This window comes from Mustela lutreola, chromosome 13, assembly GCF_030435805.1.
Source record: "Mustela lutreola isolate mMusLut2 chromosome 13, mMusLut2.pri, whole genome shotgun sequence".
Lineage (NCBI taxonomy): Eukaryota > Metazoa > Chordata > Mammalia > Carnivora > Mustelidae > Mustela > Mustela lutreola.
The window spans coordinates 86,481,049-86,496,904 of record NC_081302.1 but is presented as its reverse complement, the minus strand read 5'-3'; the positions used below and the strand labels follow the sequence as shown (position 1 = coordinate 86,496,904).

The 15,856-nt window shown below is 39.6% G+C and overlaps 1 protein-coding gene across 3 annotated transcripts in view; it reads right to left on the bottom strand.

Annotated features, from left to right (window-relative positions):
• The window catches only part of CENPJ (centromere protein J), a 62,334-nt gene that overhangs the window by 8,793 nt on the left and 37,685 nt on the right, over positions 1-15,856 (bottom strand). For 2 of the 3 annotated variants that reach the window (XM_059144059.1, XM_059144060.1), the window contains exon 11: positions 13,875-13,956. In XM_059144059.1, coding sequence (XP_059000042.1) covers positions 13,875-13,956 — 82 coding nt within the window. Of the gene's footprint in view, positions 1-5,647; positions 5,831-13,874; positions 13,957-15,856 lie in introns of all 3 variants that reach the window. The other variant, XR_009346891.1, reaches the window with a different exon arrangement.

The window sequence follows — 15,856 nt, the reverse complement described above, 5'->3', positions numbered from 1 at the left end:
GTGAGAAAGAAAGTTTTAAGTGCACTTTGATAGATCACTGATAGGTCTGATAGGTACCAAAGAGCCAAGTTATCAGCAGTTTCATACGGTTCAACCTACTTAATAGACTCAGAAAATATCAACACCAGGAGGTTCAGTTTAGAAATCCTTTGGAGTGTTTTGGCTTGGCCAATTAGGTGGACAGGAGACAGGTTCTGGGCATGAAAGGAGTGTTCTGTTTTGATATGATAAAGGACGAACTGCCTCCACCTCCAAGGTGCAAAGTAAGCTCTAAAAGGGACTAATATCCCCATTTTACAGGTGAGGAATCCAAGGCTAAGGTTAAATAACATGCCAGAGTAGTCAACTAATAAAGGGAAACCAGGATTCAATCCCATCAAGCTTAATTCTCTCAAGCTGTTCATGAGCAGTAACTTGAAGCCTCTAAGTTAAACACCCGCTGGGAGGTCCAGGAAAAGTGAGCAGCATGAAGCTCTGACTCCTACGGCTGTATTTACCATTGTGAGCACTGTACAAACATACCTTATAAATTACATATAATATAAATTTAAGAAAGATTAAATAGCTATAGATATTAGGAATAGCTATAGATAATAAAGCTATAGATAATATAGCTTTAGGAATAGCTATAGATAATATAGAAGGATATGTTTATGACTTCAAGATAGGGAAGACTTAAGAGGCACTACCTATAAAGGAAAAAAACTAAAATCTAGCAGTGACTAAGAATTTGAGGAATTTGGGGGAACTTTAAGGTACTATCAAGCATCACAGCAGCATAAGTCATTCCTTTTTTCTCCCCATTTTATTTTATTTTTTTTAAAAGATTTTATTTATTTGACAGAGAGAGATCACAAGTAGGCAGAGAGGCAGGCAGAGAGAGAGGAAGGGAAGCAGGCTCCCCGCTGAGCAGAGAGCCCAATGTGGGACTCGATCCCAGGACCCTGAGATCATGACTTGAGCCGAAGGCAACGGCTTAACCCACTGAGCCACCCAGGCGCCCCTTTCTCCCCACTTTAAACTACTTATTAGACCTCCATAACTGAATAAAAGTGCCTCAGCACCTTATACCAACAAATCTAGGAGGATTCTTGCCTACCTGTGCATCCAAAAATAAGACCACAGTTAGGGATGTAGCTCCAGGAGTTGGTGAACCTACCTCACTCCCACTCACCACAATTGGAAAAGAAACCCAGAGAGCTATAAACATTGGCAGATACCCAAAGGCAAGAGAGAAAATGTAGAAGTCTAGTCTGCCTGAAGGGAGATTCTAGCATACCACTGGAACAGGCCAGAGATGAGTTTAGACACAGAGAAAAGAACTTGCCAGAGCTGCTCCCCTCCCCAGGGTGATACTGCACAGCTAGGTTGTTTGGCAGTGGCAGTCACAACCTTCCCAAAGGAAGCAGTAGAAAGCAAAAGCAATGAGTGACTGCCCAGCTAGCTCAGTTATGTAGGTTGTGGCTACAGAAAACTCTATCTCTTGCAGTACCCAGATTTCTGAGGAAGGACCCCCATGACTTGGGGAAGGAATGAGAAAGGGAAGGAAGCATACTAGAATATCAAAGAGCATTAAAGGAACGTGGTCCCTGTTGTCTGCTTCAGCACTTCAACAGAAGTCCACCCACAGGACTCTGGTAGGATCCCACTCGAGGATCTTCCCTCAGGCCCAAGGGTACCCTCAAAGTGCAAGTGCTAAACCCACACCTCTCCAACTCTGCTGCCAGCTCCTTGTGTGTCCTCCCAACTACATCCAAGAAAGCAAGATCTGGTAGGCAGGGAGCATGCTCAGAAAAGAGGCCACAGTTGGTAGGAAGGGTTACAAATTTGAGCTATCATACCACCTTCTGGAATACAGAAGAAAGATTTCCAATAGCCAGCCTGGTGAACTGTAAAAACCAAAGAAGTCATAAAAACTAAGGAGGATCTGCTATTTCAAATGTGATAGCAGAAGTCCTTAGCTATAAACAGTATTAAAAAATCAAGGAAGGGGGCGCCTGGGTGGCTCAGTGGGTTAAAGCCTCTACCTTTGGTTCAGGTCATGATTCCAGGGTCCTGGGATGGAGCCCTGCATTGGGCTCATTGCTCGGCAGGGAGCCTGCTTCCCCCTCTCTCTCTGCCTGCCTCTCTGCCTGCTTGTGATCTCTGTCTGTCAAATAAATGGATAAAACCTTAAAAAAAAAAATCAAGGAAAAATGACATCACAAAAAGAAAATAATAATTCTCTAGCAACCGAACTCAAAGGCATGAAATACTGCAATCTAACTGATAAAGAACTCAAAATTGTTTTCTATGAAAAAATCCACCAAGTTACAAGAAAACCCAAGACAATTCCATGAAATCAGGAATAAATTAATAAACAGGAGTTCTTTATAAAAGACTAAAATTATAAAAAAGAGCCAAATTCTGAAGGGGAAGAATTCAGTGAATGAGATGAAGAATGCAACAGAGAGCATCATTAGCAGACCAGACCACATGGAAGAAAAAAGTGACTTGGAGAACTGGAATACAGAAATAATATAGTTAGAAGAGAAGCAGGAAAGGAGATTTTAAAAGAGTGAAGAATACCAACAAGAGGTATGAGATTCCATCAGAAAGGCAAATACTTGAAAAACTGGGGTTCCAGAAGAGAAAGAGAAGGGAGCAGAGAGTTTATTTAAAGAATTTACAGCTGAGAACTCCCAAACATGAGGAAGGATTTGAACAAACAAGTCCATGAAACTAATGGGATACCCTATTATCTCCATGTGAGAAGATCTTCTCTAAGATCAAAAATTAATCATAAAGAATCTTAAAGGGGTACCTGGTGGCTCAGTCATTTAAGTGTCTGCCTTTGGCTCAGGTCCCTCAGGTCATGATCCCAGAGTTGTGGGATCAGGCCCTGTGTTGGGCTCCCTGCTCAGAGGGGAGTCTGCTTCTCCCTCTTCCCCTGCCCCTCCCCCTGCTCATGCATACTCTTGCTAATACATAAAATCTTAAAAAAAAAAAAAGGAAACAAAAAGCCAAAAACCCATAGGACTAGCTGGATTTCTCAGCAGAAACTCTACAGGCCAGGAGACAGTGGAATGACATATTCAAAGTGATAAAATACAAAAATTGCCAGCCAAGAATATTTTTATCTAGTAATCCTTCAGATATGAAGAAGAAATAAAGGCTTTCTCAGATAAACAAAAGCAGAGGGAGTTTAATCACATGCCTTGCAAGAAATGCTGAAACAAAAAGAGGCTAATCAGCAACATGAAAACGCACAAAAGCACACAACACAATGGTAAAGACGAAAAATTTATAAACGAATATAGAAAACTCCATTCTACAATAGGATGCTGTATTAAACACAACTATAGTATAAAGGTTAAAGGAAAAGAATATTAAAATAACTATCACTCAGTGGTAAAAAGCTGAAAGCTTTTCCTCTGGGATTAGAACAAGGCAAAAAGGCCCACTCTTGCCATTTTTATTCGACATAAAATTGAAGTCCTAGCGACAGCCATTAGGCAAGAAAAAGAAATAAAAGGAATCAAATTGGATAGGAAAGTGTCACTATTTGCAAATGACATGACACTAAATTTAAGACACACTTAAAGATACCCTCAACCAAAACAAAAACAAAAACAAAAAACTAAGAATAAATGAATTCAGTAAATATATAGGATAGAAAATTAACATAAAGGGACAACTTGAGGGGTAACTGGGTAGCTCAGTTGGTTGCATCCAACTATTGATTTCAGCTCAGGTCATTATCTCAGGGTTGTGGGATGATGCCCCAAATTGGGCTCCTCACTGCGCATGGAGTCTGCTTAACAGTCTTTCTCCTGCTTCCTTACCCCTTGCCACACCCCTGCTTGTGCTCTCTCTCTAAAAAACAAAACTAGCTGAGTTTCTATACACTAATAACAAGCTAACAGAAAGAGAAATTAAGAAAAAAAATGCCATTTATAATTACATCAACAAGAAAGAAATATCTGGAAATAAATTTAACCAAGGAGGTGAAAGACCTGTACCTGAAAACTATAAGACAGTGATAAAAGAAACTAAAAATGACACAAATATGTGTGTGCTGATGGGAAAAATTAAATACACACTGTGCACATGGGAAGAATTAAAATGTCCATAATACCCAAAGCAATCTACAGATTTAGTGCAATCCCCATCAAAATACCAATGACAGTGTTCACTCAATTAGAACAAAGAATCCTAAAATCTGTATGGAACCACAAAGGACCCCCAAAAGCCAAAGCAATCCTGAGAAAAAAGAACAAAGCTAGAGGCATTATAATTCCTGATTTCAAACTATACTGTAATATAGTAATTAAAACAGTATGGTAGTGGCATAAAAATAGTACTGGCACAGACCCATGGAACAGAACAGAAAGCCCAGAATTAAATCCTCACATGTACAATCAATTAATATTCAACAAAGGAGCCAAGAATATTCAACAAGGAAAGGATAGTCTCTCCAATAAATGATGCTGTGAAAACTGAACACATGCAGAAAAACGAAATTGGATCTCTATTTTTGACTAAAGACTTTCATAAAAAACCTGATACCATAGAAATTCTAGAAGAAAACAGAGGGAAGGAGATCCTAGACACTGGTCTTGGCAATACTTTCTTTTTTTTGTTTTTTTTTTTATTTTATTTATTTATTTGACAGACAGAGATCACAAGTAGGCAGAGAGGCAGGCAGAGGGAGAGAGGAGGAAGCAGGCTCCCTGTCGAGCAGAGAGCCTGATGCGGGGCTCAATCCCAACACCTGGGATCATGACCTGAGCCAAAGGCCGAGGCTTTAACCCACTGAGCCACCCAGGCGCCCTGGCAATACTTTCTTTATTCCAAAAGCACAAGCAACAAAAGCAAAAATCAACAAATCAAAAATCAAAAATGTCTATAAAACAAAAGCAACAATTAACAAAATGAAAAGGCAACCTAAAAGGGAAAATTCTTGCAGACTATATATCAGATAAGGAATTAACGTCCAACATACAGAAAGAACTCTTATAACTCAGTAACAAAAACAAAACAAAAACTATGATTGAAAAATGGGCAAAGAGAATTAATAGACATTTTTCCAAAGAAGACATCCAAATGGCCAACAGTACATGAAAAGATGCTCAACATCACTAAGCATCCAGGAAATTCAAATCAAAACCACAAGATATCACTTCACACTGTCAGAAAGGCTATCGTCAAGAAAACCTGAGACATGGGAGGAAGCAAGGTGGCTTAGGAGTAACAGACTAAAATATCATTAGGTCTCAGGAGTTCAGCTAGATGGTTATCAAACCATTCTGAACATCTACAAACTCAATAGGAGATAGAAGAGAAGAGCAGCAATTCTAGGAACATAAAATCGACCACTTTCTGGAAGGTAGCCTGTGTGGAGAAGTGAATCCGAAGCAACGGGAAGATAGACTACGGGGGGAGGGGCTGGCTCCTGGCAAGCAGTGGAGCAGTGGAGCACAAAAGCAGAACTTTTAGAAACCTGCTCCAATGAGGGACATCGCTCCAGAGGCACAGTGCGGTCCCAGGACCCGCGGGGTCAAAGACAGACCGGGGGTGTCTGAGCACAGCAGAGCTGCCAGGTATCAGAGAAGGGAAGCTGTCTACAGAGACAGAGCCAAGGAGTGAGTTCTCAGCTCAGGGTTACCTTAAACCATGATCCAAGGCACAGTCGGGCCACTGCTCATGGAGTTGCAGATCAGGAGAGACCCCCTCCTTCCTCCTCCGGGAGGAGCGGTGAGGGAGTACATGGCAGGAATCTGCTGGATTTGGAGACTCCAAACAGGGCCGTGGTCACAGATAGAAACAATCGGTCACAGTCCAGGTGAGCCTGGAGTACAACCAGAGACCAGGGAGATGGGAGGGATTGAATGCTTTTCTCTGAGGGTGCACTGAGGAGTGGGGGCCCAAGCTCTCCTCCCCTCGGGGCTGGAGATTGGGAGGCCGCCATTTTCATTCCCATCCTCCAAAGCTCTACAGAAAGCGTTCAGGGAACAAAAGCTACCAAGAGCGAACTGGAGCAGACTACTTAGCCTGACCCCTGGCAAGGGCGCTGCAATTCCACCTTGGGCAAAGACATTTAAGAATCACTGAAACAGGCCCTTCCCCCAGAATATCAGCAAGAACATCCAGCCAAGACCAAGTTCACCAATCAATGAGAATTGAGGAAATTCAGAGCTAGGGGAAAGCAATACTTAGAATTCATTGCTCTCTTCCCATGATCCTTTAGTCTTGCAGAGTTAAATTTTTTTTAATTTTTTTCTTATTCTGTTTTTTTTTAACTGTTCCTCTATCCTCTAGTATCGATTTTTAACTCTTTTATCTTAACAATACCTTTTTTTAAAAAAATCTTCTTAAATTTTCATTGTTATAGTCATATTTTATCCCTTCGTGTATTTAACCTTATTTTTTGAATGCATATAGGCTTTTTTTCTTTAAAATTTTGGGATGCAACTTCTTCAAATATATCAAAATATACCCTAAATATAGCACATGGCTTTCTAGTCCCCAGCCTGATCACATTCTCTCCTCTTTTTTTCTTTTTCCAACAAACTTAACTTACCAGTTCCTTTTTTACAATCTTTTTTTAAAAGATTTTATTTATTTGACAGAGAAATATCACAAGTAGGCAGAGAGGCAAGCAGAAAGAGAGAAGGAAGCAGGCTCCCTGCTGAGCAGAGAGCCCGATGCAGGTCTCGATCCCAAAACCCTGACATCATGACCTGAGCTGAAGGCAGAGACTTAACCTACTGGGCCAACTAGGTGCCCCTAGAATCATTTTTAATTTCCATCTTTACAGTCATATTCCATTCCTTAATCATGTTTGCCCTTATTTTTGTATATATATGTTTTTCTTTCTATATAATTTTGGTAGGTAGTTTCTTGTAAGATACCAGAATACACGCAAAATCAAATGGGTGGCTCTGTTCTATTCACCAGTCTAATACATAGATATTTTTTCTTTTTTATTTTTTAATTATTATTTTCCCCCTTCCTTCTCCCCTCGGTTTTGGGTCTCTCTTGATTTGATTAGCTTTTATTTTTCTGGGGTCTTTGCCATTCTTTTAGTATTTGATTCTCTCATTTATATATTCTTATCTAGATAAAATGACAAGTCAGAAAAACTCACCACGAAAAAAAGAACAAGAGACAGTACCGACGGCTAGCGACTTAATCAATATGGACATTGGTAATATGTCAGAATTAAGAGTTCAGAATGACAATTATTAAGGTACTAACTGTACTCGAAAAAGGTATGAAAGATGTTAGAGAATTCCTTTCTGGAGAAATAAAAGAACTTAGATCTAACAAACTTGAAATAAAAATAGCTATTAATGAGGTGCAATCAAAAATGGAGGCAGAAGAGAGAATTAGTGATATAGAAGACCAAATGACAGAGAATAAAGAAGCTGAGCAAAAGAGAGACAAACAACTACTGGACCACGAGGGGCAAATTCAAGAGATAAATGATAGCATAAGATGAAACCGTATTAGAATAATTGAGATCCCAGAGGAAGAAGATAGAGGGGGCTGAAAGTATATTGGAGATAATTATTGTAGAGAATTTCCCTCATATGGCAAAGGGAACAAGCATCAAAATCCAGGAGGCACAGAGATCCCCCATGAAGATCAATAAAAATAGGTCCACACCCCATCATCTTAGAGTAAAACTTACAAGTCTTAGTGACAAAGAGAAAATCCTGAAAGCAGCTTGGGACAAGAAGTCTGTAACATACAATGGTAGAAATATTACACTGGCAGCAGATTTATCCACAGAGACCTGGCAGGCCTGAAAGAACTGGCATGATATATTCAGAGCACTAAATGAAAAAAATATGCAGCCAAGAATACTATATCCAGTAGGATGGCATTGAAAATAGAAGGAGAGATTGAAAGCTTCCAGGACAAACAAAAACTAAAAGAATTTGCCAACATCAAACCAGCCATACAGGAAATATTGAAAGGGATCCTCTAAGCGAAGAGAGAGTCTAAAAGCAGTAGAGCAGAAAGGAACAGAAAATATACAGTAACAGTCACCTTACAGGCAATACAACGGCACTAAATTCATATCTTTCAGGAGTTATCTTGAACGTAAATGGGCTAAATGCCCCAATCAAAACACAAAGGATATCAGAATGGATAAAAACCCAAAACCTATCGATATGCTGTCTACAAGACACTCATTTTAGACCCAATGACACCTCCAGATTTAAAGTGAGGGGATGGAAAACAATTTACCATGCTAATGGACATCAAAAGAAAGCTGGGGTGGAAACATATAAAATAGATTTTAGGCCAAAGACTATAATAAGGGATGAGGAAGGACACTGTATCATACTCAAAGGGTCTGCCCAACAAGAAGAGCTAACAATTTTAAATATCTATGCTCCTAACATGGGAGCAGCCAACTATATAGACCAATTAATAACAAAATCAAAGAAACACGTCAACAATAATACAATAATAGTAGGGGACATTAACACCCCCCTCACTGAAATGGACAGACCATCCAAGCAAAAGATCAACAAGGAAATAAAGGCTTAAATGACACACTGGACCAGATGGACATCACAGACATATTCAGAACATTCCATCCCAAAGCAACAGCATACACATTCTTCTCCAGTGCACATGGAACATTCTCCAGAATAGATCACATCCTGGGTCACAGATCAAGTCTCAACCAGGACCAAAAGATTGGGATCATTCCCTGCATATTTTCAGACCACAATGCTCTGAAACTAGAACTCAATCACAAGAGGAAATTTGGAAAGAACCCAAATACATGGAGACTAAACAGCATCCTTCTAAAAAATGAATGGGTCAACCAGGAAATTAAAGAGAAACTGAAAAAATTCATGGACACAAATGATAATGAAAACACAATGGTTCAAAATCTGTGGGACACAGCAAAGGCAGTCCTGAGAGGAAAATATATAGGGATACAAGCCTTTCTCAAGAAACAAGAAAGTTTTCAAATACACAACCTAACCCTACACCTAAAGGAGTTGGAGAAAGAACTGCAAAGAAAGCCTAAACCCAGCAGGAGAAGAGAAATAATAAAGATCAGAGCAGAAATCAATGAAATAGAAACCAAAAAAAAAAAAAAATAGAACAAATCAACAAAACTAGGAGCTTGTTCTTTGAATGGATTAATAAGACTGATAAACCCCTGGCCAGACTTCTCAAAAAGAAAAGAGAAAGGACCCAAATAAATAAAACCATGAATGAAAGAGGAGAGATCACAACCAACACCACAGAAATACAAACAGTTAAAAGAACATATTATCAGCAACTATACGCTAGCAAATTTGACAATCTGGAAGAAATGGATGCATTCCTAGAGACCTATAAACTACCAAAACCGAACCAGGAAGAAACAGAAAACTTGAACAGACCCATAACCAGTAAGGAGATTGAAGCAGTCATCAAAAATCTCCCAATAAACAAGAGCCCAGGGCCAGGCGGCTTCCCAGGGGAATTCTACCAAACATTTAAAGAATTAACAGCTATCTCCTGAAACTGTTCCAAAAAAATAGAAATGGAAGGAAAACTGCCAGACTCATTTTATGAGGCCAGTATCACCTTGACCCCAAAACCAGAAAAGGATCCCATCAAAAAAGAGAATTACAGAAGAATATCCTTGATGAAGACAGATGCGAAAAGTCTCACCAAAATGCTAGCCAATAGGATTCAACAGTACATTAAAAGAACTATTCACCAAGACCAACAGGGATTTTTTTCCAGGGCTGCAAGGTTGGTTCAACATCCACAAATCAATCAATGTGATACAACACATTAATAAAAGAAAGAACAAGAACCATACGATACTCTCAATAGTTGCTGAAAAAGCATTTCACAAAGTACACCATCCCTTCCTGATCAAAACTCTTCAAAGTGTAGGGACAGAGGGCACATACCTCAATATTATCAAAGCCACCTATGAAAAACCCACCACAAATATCATTCTCAATGGAGAAAAACTGAAAGCTTTTCCACTAAGGTCAGGAACACGGGAGGGATGTCCATTATCACCACTGCTATTCAACATAGTACTAGAAGTCCTGGCCTCAGCAATCAGACAACAAAAAGAAATCAAAGGTATCCAAATCGGCAAAGAAGTCAAACTCTCACTCTTTGCAGATGATATGATATTTTTGTGGAAAACCCAAAAGATTCCACTCCAAATCTGCTAGAACTTGTACAGGAATTCAGTAAAGTGTCAGGATATAAAATCAATGCACAGAAATCAGTTGCATTTCTCTACACCAACAACAAGACAGAAGAAAGAGAAATTAAGGAGTCAATCCCATTTACAATTGCACCCAAAACTATAAGATACCTAGGAATAAACCTAACCAAAGAGGCAAAGAATCTGTACTGAGAAAACTAAAAGTACTCATGAAAGAGACTGAGGAAGACACAAAGAAATGGAAAAATGTTCCATGCTCATGGATTGGAAGAACAAATTTTGTGAAAATGTCTATGCTACCTAAAGCAATCTACACATTTAAAGCAATCCCTATCAAAATCCCACCCTTTTTTTTTTTTTTTTCAAAGAAATGGAACAGATAATCCTAAAATTCATATGGAACTAGTAAAGACTTCAAATAGCCAGCGGAATGTTGAAAAAGAATGCCAAAGTTGGTGGCATCACAATTCTGGACTTCAAGCTCTATTACAAAGCTGTCATCATTAAGACAGTAGACAGTATGGTACTGGCACAAAAACAGACACATAGATCAATGGAACAGAATAGAGAACCCAGAAATAGACCCTCAACTCTATGGTCAACTAATCTTTGACAAAGCAGGAAAGAATGTCCAATGGAAAAAAGACAGCCTCTTCAATAAATGGGGCTGGAAAAATTGGACCTTTTCCTTATACCACACACGAAAATAGACTCAAAATGGATGAAGGACCTCAATGTGAGAAAGGAATCCATCAAAATCCTTGAGGAGAACACAGGCAGCAACCTCTTCAACCTCAGCCGCAGCAACATCTTCCTAGGAACATTGCCAAAGGCAAGGGAAGCAAGGGCAAAAATGAACTATTGGGATTTCATCAAGATCAAAAGCTTTTGCACAGCAAAGGAAACCAAAGTCTTTTGGTTAACAAAACCAAAAGACAACTGACAGAATGGGAGAAGATATTTGCAAACGACATATCAGATAAAGGGCTAGTGTCCAAAAATCTATAAAGAACTTAGCAAACTCAACACCCAAAGAACAAATAATCCAATCAAGAAATGGGCAGAGGACATGAACAGACATTTCTGCAAAGAAGACATCCAGATGGCCAACAGACACATGAAAAAATGCTCCATATCACTCGGCATCAGGGAAATACAAATCAAAACCACAACGAGATACCACCTCACATCAGTCAGAATGGCTAAAATTAGTAAGTCAGGAAATGACAGATGCTGGCAAGGATGCGGAGAAAGGGGAACCCTCCTACACTGTTGGTGGGAATGCAAGCTGGTGCAGCCACCCTGGAAAAAAGCATGGAGGTTCCTCAAAAAGTCTGAAATAGAATTGCCCTATGACCCAGCAATTGCACTACTGGGTATTTACCCTAAAGATACAAACGCAGTGATCCGAAGGGGCATGTGCACCCGAACGTTTATAGCAGCAATGTCCACAATAGCCAAACTATGGAAAGAACCTAGATGTCTATCAACAGATGAATGGATAAATAAGATGTGGTATATATACACAATTGGAATACTATGCAGCCATCAAAAGAAATGAAATCTTGCCATTTGCAATGACATGGATGGAACTAGAAGGTATCATGCTTAGTGAAATAAGTCAATCGGAGAAATACAACTATCATATGATCTCCCTGATATGAGGAAGTGGAGATGCAACGTGGGAGGTTTTGAGGGGGGTAGGAAAAGAATAAATGAAACAAGGTGGGATTGGGAGGAACACAAACCATAAGTGACTCTTAATCTCACAAAACAAACTGAGGGTTGCTGGGGAGAGGGGGGGTCAGGAGAGGGTGGTGGGGTTATGGACATTGGTGGGGGGCTATGTGCTATGGTGAGTGCTGTGAAGTGTGCAAACCTGGCGATTTACAGACCTATACCCCTGGGGGAAAAAATACATTATATGTTTATAAAAAAATAAAAATTAAAAAAAAAAGATTAAAAAATAAAAAAAAAAACAGTCAAAAAAAAACATTCAAACTACCTTGCAGGTTTGAAAATTAGTGAACTAGAGTTGCAGATCAACATGACTCTCAAAGGCAATGTACAGTAAAAAATAAAAGGCAACGGAATACATACAGTATAACTACTCAGAAAGTTCAAAAACAAAACTTTTTTTAGGGCTGTACCTATGAGAGTAGTCAAGGGGGGGAACAGCCCTGAGGTGTTGCTACTCTATTTCTTTATCTAGTTGGTAGTTATCTAAGTATGTCCTTTGTAATTATCAAACTGCATATGTTATATCCAATTTTCTAAATTTAATTCATGAAAATAATTTCTAAAAATTCCAGGTAGATTAAAGATGTTCATAAGAGAAAATAGTATATTTGTGACCTAGGGCTGGAGAAAGATTTCTTACAGTCATGAAAAAAGATTGATAAATTCAATAATAAAAGGGAAAACAGAGGCATCTGGGTGGCTTAGTCCGGTAAGCCTCTGACTCTTGTTTTCTGCTCAGATCGTCAACTCAAGGTCTTGAGATGGAGCCTCACATCGGGTTCCCTACTCAGCAGGGAGTCTGCTTCCCCTCTCCCTCTCCTTCTGCCCCCCTGGGATCCTTGTGGACTCTCCCTAAAACAAATCTTAAAAAAAAAAAAAGTCAAAAATGGGGAAAAATGCACATAAAAAACACAAACAGAAAAGCTAAACCCAGAACTGGGAGAAAATATTGGCAGTGCTTCTAAATGAGAAAGGATGGGCACGAAGAATAACCTCAATAAGGAGAAACTTCGCCCTCCCCGCTAAAAAGTTTTAAGATTGTTTATTTATTTGAGAGAGAAAGAGCATGATAGAGAGCATGGGCGGGGAGAAGGTCAGAGGAAGAAGCAGACTTCCCATGGAGCTGGGAGCCCGATGTGGGACTCCATCCCAGGACTCCGGGATCATGACCTGAGCAGAAGGCAGTCGGTCGGTTAATCAACTGAAACACCGAGGCACCCCCCACTAAAAAGTTTTAAACAGGCAAAAGAAATGAACAGTCAATTCACAAAAGAGGAAACCCAAAGACCACTAAATATACAAAAAGATGCTCACATGATCTTACCAGTAATCAGGGAAACACATATTAAAGTTACACTAACCCACCATTTCACACCCATCTGACTAGACACAATTTCAGTCCGACCAGGTCAAGAATAAGCACAAAGAGGATATTCTGCTGATCGTAAGAAAGAAAAAAAATGGCAAAACCACCTTGCAGAACAAAGAGAAAACTTCCTACACCACAAGCATCCTCACTCTTGATATGTGTTTTAGAGAAACTCACAGGATAGCTATGTTCTGCAGCCCTATTCATTCTATTGACAAACTAGGGGAAAAAACATGAAGTCCATCAACAGGAAAAGTCAACTGTAACAAATACACATGGAATCTGTATAGCTATTAAAATCAGTAAACTAGAGTTTATATGTATTAATGTGAATATCAAAATATTGAGAGAAACAAACTGTAGAGGGATACATAGAAACAATACTATATTGATTTATGGATACAATGTAGTAAAAGAATGAAAAACAAAGGAATGTTGTCAGGGTGGAAATAAGTAGGGGAGTACACAAGGGCTACAATGATATTTACAAAGCTTTACTTCTTAAATTGGGTGTAAATTCTCTATTCTTTAAATTCCTGAAGTATTTTATAAAAAGATCATGCAACTTCTTACCTTGTGTCGGCAAATGATTTTTCTTACATTTTTCTACCTGGGTTCCTGAAGAAATTTGACTCTTTTGTAACCGAAATGAATTCTATAGTATGAGATAATTTTGAATATAAAATTAGTGTTAGTCTACACATTAGTACAATGAATGAAAGTAAAACTCAGCTTGCAATGAAAATGGCTTAAGTTTTTTCATTTATGTTTTCATTTTATTTTTCACTACAGGTCAGAGGGAACAAACTATTATTTAGGAAAATGAACTACACACACACTCCACCTTCAGATATACAGTGGATCCTGAAAAACACTGGGGGGAGGGGGGCTAAGGGCAATGACCACCCCACACACCTGAAAATCCATGTGTAACTTTTGACTCCCCCAAAATGTGACTACCAACAGCCTACTGTCGTCTGGAAGCCATCCTGATGACATAAGCAACATATTAACACATATCCTGTATGGCATATGTATTGCATACTGTATTATTACAATAAAGTCCACTAGAGCAAAAAAAAAAGTTATTAAAATCTTAAGGAAGGCAAAATATATTTACAGTGTTATACTCTATTTATTGAAAAAAATCTGCATAGAAGTGGACCTGCACAGTTCAAACACATGTGGTTCAAAGGTCAACTGTGTATTCATTCTTCAAGTGAGGGGATAACAGACAACATAAAATAAAAGAGTCTTCTGTGATTGTTATCAGATTAGCCAAAGAAGAGGGCAGGAACTCAGTATCAGCAAAACCCCTTTATCTCAACCTCTCCTGTGAGCATCTTGGAGAGCAACCTCTCCTTACCATCTTGCTCTCACTTTGAGCCCTAGCTCCCTACTGAGATGAAGACTTCCCATAGCCCCCTTCCAGGGACAGAAGTTTCTCACCCTCCGAACTCCACTCCCCAGGTTTGGGGTAGGGTAGAGGTCTTCCTTGCTCCCTGTCACCACTTCCAACAAATCTCTCTCCTCCCTAACCACCCCTGCCCCAGCTTTGCTTCTCACGTCCATGATTCAGCCACAGGTATCCCTTGCCAGGAGATAACTCCACTGCCTTTGCTTCTGTTTCCTGACCTACTCTATCCTACCTCAGCCACGCAGTCATTATCAGTAACTGCAAAGATCTCAATTTCTAAGCCCTCAAAGCCAGAAAGTGCAGTATTCTACAAAATAATTAGCCTAATTAGACATTCAAATTAGACATTCAAAAAGCCAATGTCATTTAATAAAATGCTAAAGTATTTACGGTAAGATGCCATGATTTCTGCAATTAGCTTCAAATGGTCCAGCAAAACACACATACACAAGTGGTAAAATGTCAACAGTGGTCATATCTAGGTGACTATTCAGGTCACCTGATCATCATCATACTATTCTTTCAAATTTCTGTTTAGGGAAGCTGTTTTAATAAAATGGGAGGAGGCAAGAATTCCACTCTCTTCTGACTGCCATATCCTATCCTTCTTCTAGCGTATTCATCTAACACCCTAACTCCACCAATGTGTACAATCTACAAGGTCCTTGCTTATGTCCCCAGCTTACATGGTTCACTGCTGTCATTCTGGCTGCATATACTGTCAACTTCCCTACCCCTCACTCACTCTGTGGTGTTCACCTGGATGACGACACCTCTTATAAAATATAACTCTCCACCACCCTACAACCAAAAATCAAGAAAATGATACAAACATTCTCACTTGAAATATATGACTCTAACCTACACTCGTCCCCAAAGCAGCCCAGGAATCAGGCTACACTTCCTCAGTCCCTTTGCTTTCCACTCCCTTAGACGACGAAGTCACACTTTCTCCCATCTACTTGAACATCCTACACTTTTCTATCCTCACTCTCAGCAGATGCCCACGCTTCCTACTTCACTGACAATGCGAAGGCATTAAAAGGGAACTTCCCACCAGCAGGCACCACACATCAAGCCCAGAGTCCATACCTTCAACATTCTGCCACAGGGCACGTACTGTCCAGCCAAGTCCAGC